General features: G+C 28.7%; 1 protein-coding gene across 1 annotated transcript; it reads left to right on the forward strand.

The window, feature by feature from the left end:
• Positions 1-3,119: 3,119 nt before the first annotated feature.
• On the forward strand, positions 3,120-5,607 carry LOC125807637 (transcription factor bHLH137-like). The gene is made up of 7 exons (XM_049487372.1): positions 3,120-3,365; positions 3,653-3,835; positions 4,224-4,289; positions 4,541-4,609; positions 4,747-4,833; positions 5,007-5,123; positions 5,497-5,607. Exons 1-7 carry the CDS (start codon positions 3,120-3,122, stop codon positions 5,605-5,607), a joined length of 879 nt encoding a protein of 292 aa, XP_049343329.1.
• The last annotated feature ends 316 nt before the right edge of the window (positions 5,608-5,923 follow it).

Genomic DNA, 5,923 nt, shown 5'->3' on the forward strand with positions numbered 1-5,923 from the left:
CACTAGATATCATTTATTATTTGATTTAATAGGTGTCAAAACGGGAAGATCGAGATGAATTTGAGAATATTAAAACGGATTAAGCTAGTAAATGAGTGACTAACTCTTTTTTTTTTAAAAGTTAGTAAGCCTATCAAATAAAAAAAACATCTTTTTAATTAAATGAGAGAAAATGAGTTGAGTTCATAAAATAATTAACATGTTATTAATCCACTCAAACATAAAAGACTTAATCAGATTATAATTTTTATGAATTGATTGTACTACCCGTAATTTAAGCCCTATCTATATTTTTTTTCCTCTTCATATGCAGCAAAGAAATTATGATTAAAACAACAATGATTGTCATTTCAGGTACTATTAATATAATTATAGATCCGCTTTTATATTATGGGTGTGTTTGGTATGAAGGAAAATGTTTTCTTCGAAAACAAGTAGATTTTTGACTTATTTTCTCATGTTTGGTTGGTGAGTATTAGTTACGAATTCGACATAGCTCAATAACCATATTCCTAAAGGCTAATGTTAGGTGGGAATCGATATATCAAAATTCAAAACGTATTTCACATTTCAAAAGCTAATGAATATTAGGAGTAGGCTGGGCTGGACCAAGACAAAGATAAAAGCCCATGCACTAATGATCCATAAGGGTCAAAGCCACTTGGTATATAATGTGAACATATATTGATATTCCAAATATATTTTAGGATAATGGAACTAACTTCAACAAATTTTAGGTGTATAAAGTTGTATTTTGACATTAATAAGGACAACTAGTTCAATGTTGCATGTGTGTTTCGTTTAAAAAATATTTTGCGATCACTACAAAAAAAATTACTACTATTTTCCTATTGAAAAATGTTTAGTGGCTATTCACACGAATATTTTGATTGAATCGATGAGAAACGAAAAAATTGTAATAAAGATTTCCACTATTTTAGTGATATTTATTTCCCACAATTCATTTTTTTAGTAAACTGATTTTTTATGAAAAATAAATGGGAAAATCATGTTCTGCAACAAATTTTTTCTTCTGATTTCACGATAGAAAAAACTTTTAGTTCTAGTAATGAATGTTTAAGTGAATTATATCTATGTGCATATATGAAATTTAATTTAAGAACTAATAGCGTTTAAAAACATATTAGTATTATTTTTTAAATACAGAGAGAGAGATATTTAAGATTTAATTTTTCTAGTGAGGAGTATGTTTTTTCACAATAAACTTGGACAAGTATAACCAATCAGAGTTGTGCTGAAGTGATAAGTATTTCTTCATTCTTAACTAAAAAATTTGGGTTCAAGTCTCCTGGGTACAAAGTCGCTTTTGTTAGGAGGCGCTTTACCCAAGATTTCTCGACGCGAATTCAGATTTAGTCGGGTACCATTTTGAAAAATTCCTAACTCCACATGTATAGTGCGTATTGATCTTTTACTTTGACCAATTTAACTTTTGTGCTTCCATTTTTCATTACCTTTAACCTATTTTTAATGAAAGGAAGTACTGTTTTCTTACTCTTATGACTTGTCACTTAACTAACTGGATTGAAACATCATAACCCCAATAATGTTTGCATGCCTGATTAATTGAGACTCAAAGAAGACCATAAAAGCATCTGACACATAGTAGTTATAAATATAAGTAATATAATATAGTACTATTGTCTATTGTTCGTGGCAATAAATAGTCATGGCCATTTATTGTTTGAATATTGACTATCAAATTATATTGCCATGTTAGAGATAAAGACATAAAAATATATTTAAACTATAGTGAAATTATCAATTATACATTTAAATAAGATAATTAGCGAAGGAGGTAAATAATATGAAAAATAAAAGTTCAAAGGGTCATAAAATTTCCATATAATTTTAATTGTATAAGCTACTCCCTCCGTCTCTATTTACTTGTCCATATTTCCTTTTTTAGTTGTCCCTATTTAGTTGTCTATTTTGACAAATCAAGAAAGGACAACAATTTTTTTCCTATTATACCCTTATTTACACTTCTTGAAAATTGTAAAAGTGTATGTTGTTTCCCTCCAATTTATTTCACTTTAATTCAAATAAGTGGTTGTAATTTTGAAGTGAAAAGTTGTCATAAGGGTAAAATTGTAACTTCACTGTGCTAATCATTGTTGCCTTAATATGTGTGTCATTTCTAAAGTGGACAACTAAAAAGGGACGGAGGGAGTATTGAATAGCTAATACAATAATAAATAGAATATATCGAATAATTTTAAACTTTAAGGTCCGTCTTCGAATCATCAGCTTGACGCTAACTTTATTTTAAATCTTATCAAGTGATACTATATCATCAACCAATAGCATAATATGTGGATGACATATTTAACAAAATACTGTTCTAAATAAATGCTTCTACTGTTTTAATAGCATTATTATATGACTTGTAATAGTTATATGTTAAAGCAAAAATTTAAAAGAATAGTTCCAAAAGGACAGACTTTATTTGTATATAATACTGTGTTTCAAACTTATTTGTCTTATATATAGTTTTCTTTCTAGCCTCTTTATCAAAGAGCATCCTTTTATATATTTATTAAGTTTTTATTTTAAATTCAAAATTTTACTCGTAATGTCTAAGTTCACAAAATTTAGAGGATTTTATTAAATTAGAAAGTACTAACAATTTTAGTTTATTTTAAAACTTAAATCAGATCAAATTAAAACACATAAAATAAAACTCAAAGATTATATGTTTTTTTTTAATATTTCACTCGATATTCACATCAAAATTTGATTAAATTTTTATAGAAGATAAGACGTTTCTTAATAAAATAATTTTATACTTGAGCATAAAATACTTTAGGAAGAATGAAAAAATACTTATCATTACCGTTTTGGCAGAGAGCTACATGTTATCATCTAGCTCCACCAAGTCAATTCTGATAAGACCAGTCAAATGTAGAGAAACTGCATTGGAACGTGCTATAAAGGATATCCCTTTCATCATTATATAAACCTGACCCCCCTTATAACATTTTATAATATAATTCTCAGAATCCATTTAATATTTTCCCCTTTAATTTCTCCTTTGCCTTGCCTGGTATCGATTTTACCATTTTAGTGTTCCATCATTATAAAATTCCACAAAAACAATGGAAGCTAATAGTAACTCTTTTCATCTTGATTCTGTTTTTCATGTGCCCATTAAGTTGTCTGGTTTTTTGGAGGAACCAAACAACATGACTAGTAGTACAGTACTACCAAATTGTGTTTCTCAATTTTATTTGCAAGAGCTTTCTGTCAATATGAGTAATAATGTTCATGAAATTAGCCAAAATGAACCTTCTCATGTGACAAATAAAACCAATTCTTCCTCCCTCTGCTCTACTCAATCTAAGGTAATTCTTTTCAAATATTAATCCGTTTCATAAATAATGTCTCTTTCTTTTTTTGACAACTCTTAAATTCTAACTTTCTACGTGTCATGTGTAACAATATAATTCGAGATCATAACATTCAAAAGTCTTATTTACCGTTCTTTTAACTTTGTTTCAACTTTCAAGTTAAAATAAGATAAATAAATTCAAATAGAGGGAGTATATATATATTTATATGATGTTCAAGTTTTAAAGCTAAGATTGAATTTTTTATGATGAAGTGGTAATTATTGTTTATGATTTGTTAGAATGTAAGAGAAGGTGATTATGGGAAAAGGAAAAGAAATGGTAATGTGAAAAAAGAGAAAAAAGCAAGGGATAATAATAAGAAGAAAGAGGAGAAGAACGTCCCTGAAGAGGCCCCTACAGGATATGTTCATGTTAGAGCAAGGAGGGGCCAGGCAACTGACAGCCACAGTCTTGCTGAAAGGGTAACTAATTTTCTACTATACAATCAATCTTCGTATTTTTGTTTCCGACTCAACGTCTGATATTCGTATTGAAGTTATAATTTTTTTTACGATTTTTCTTTTCATATTTATAACTTAAATTCAACTTTAATTCATTGCATCACATCTTTTCGTAGTGTTCCCTTTTTAAGTTATATGCACTATGTTATACATATGGTCTGTGTAACCTATTTATAAATTATATTATATTATAGTAATAAATAAAAGTGACATGACAATATAGTTTTTTTTTACCCAAATAGTGTATATAACTTAAGTTTATTACAAATGTTTACCTGTAATTATCTTTCCATATCAAAATTCTGGAATTCAAAATTATTAGTTGAAAATTTATATGACATAATTTCAGGTGAGGAGAGAGAAAATAAGTGAAAGGATGAAGATATTGCAAGCACTTGTTCCTGGTTGTGACAAGGTATATCAAGTTTCAACAATTTGTCTTTCCTTTTTTGGTAGAATATAAAAGACCTTTCTAAACTTGATGGATTTTATTCAGATTAGTTTGGCTTTTGATAACCTCGTTTTAGTAGAATAGCCAAATTTAGAAGACTATATTGATAATTCAAGAGAAATTTGAATAAAACGCGTCAAGTTTAAAGTGGTCCTTACTATTTGACTTGTGTTTTAATATTAGACCAATGTTTAACGTGGCATCGTCGAAATCAGGTAACTGGGAAGGCCCTTATGTTGGATGAGATAATCAACTATGTCCAGTCCTTGCAAAACCAAGTTGAGGTAAAAAATAAATAAATTAACCATCAATAATTTACTTATTATTTGACTTTTAGTAAAAAAAAAAAAAATAGAGAAAAGGGAAATGAGTAATTAATCTATTTAACTAAAACATCATTATTGTGCTTATAATGTTACAGTTTTTATCCATGAAGCTTGCTTCTTTGAACCCCATGTACTATTACTTTGGCATGGAGTTAGATGCTCTCGTGGTCAAACCTGATCAGGTATATACGCAGAAATTTTCGTAAGCTGTGTCAATATTTGAAGAACTAAACCATATTTATACCTAAATTTCTATATACACATCTAGTAAAAATATCAACGAAACAATATCTCGTGACACAAAGATATGTCTATTAAGCTAAATCTTTTTTTTTTCCTATTGAATTATGATCAGAGTTGGAGTGGCTTGGAAGGACCATTATTAGAGAACACAACTAGTAGCTATCCTCTCCTGGATAGTTCAACATCACATATGTTTCAACAATTGCATCTACAAAATTCTGTTTCTCAGGTATTCAATAGTAAAAAACTAATATCCATATATACGTCATATTCTTTCTGTTTCAATTTGTTTGTCATATTTTGACTTGAAACAGACTTTTGAATGTTTTAATCATTTGACGTTAAAAAGGAAAATATATTTTAAATGGACTAATTGAAGTATGATAACCAAATTGAAACGGAAGGAGTATTATTCAATAAGACAAAAACCTAAAAGACTCTGATAGAGATTGATCTATTGTCCCCACCCGTTTGACATAGTATTGTACTATTGTTTTCACATATATATATAAAAAAAATTTAAGTGTAGGATACATAATATGATTGAGATTTGTTTAGAAATATATATAGTATATCTCTAACATGGGTAGATATGTTTTCAGGATGGTGGACATGTCTTATGGAGTGGAGATGACCAAAAACAAAAGATGATTATTAATCATTCAGAATTGATCAGTAATAACAACAATTTGTGTTCCTTTCCATTAATATGAGACCTGCCCTACACAACACCTGGTGAGCGATCCATCACTCTCCTTTTAATTATTACTCCTTCTGATCGTTCATTTTATTTGTTCAGTATTGACTTGACACATCCATGTGCAGTAATTTGGAAGGGTATGATTCTTGTTGTTTGTCCAAAATCATTGATGTGAGAGATCTATGGATGGGATGGATATGATAATTCAGGAAAAGTGCAGTAGGAGATCTTTCATGTGGACATACTTTTGTTTTTGTCCAATAATCTGACTTCCCAGATTTGCAAAATTAAATGTACTGTTTCATAATGCCAGTAAATAAAATAGTAGT

This window comes from Solanum verrucosum, unplaced genomic scaffold (genome assembly GCF_900185275.1).
Source record: "Solanum verrucosum unplaced genomic scaffold, falcon-dt-bn FXZP01000183.1, whole genome shotgun sequence".
NCBI lineage: Eukaryota > Viridiplantae > Streptophyta > Magnoliopsida > Solanales > Solanaceae > Solanum > Solanum verrucosum.

Excerpts from the sequence above, each read along its gene's own strand:
- LOC125807637 (XM_049487372.1), top strand. The coding sequence starts at position 3,120 with ATGGAAGCTAATAGTAACTCTTTTCATCTTGATTCTGTTTTTCATGTG. Across the intron at positions 3,836-4,223 it reads GCCACAGTCTTGCTGAAAGG|GTGAGGAGAGAGAAAATAAG; the intron begins GTAACTAATTTT and ends ACATAATTTCAG. Across the intron at positions 5,124-5,496 it reads TACAAAATTCTGTTTCTCAG|GATGGTGGACATGTCTTATG; the intron begins GTATTCAATAGT and ends ATATGTTTTCAG.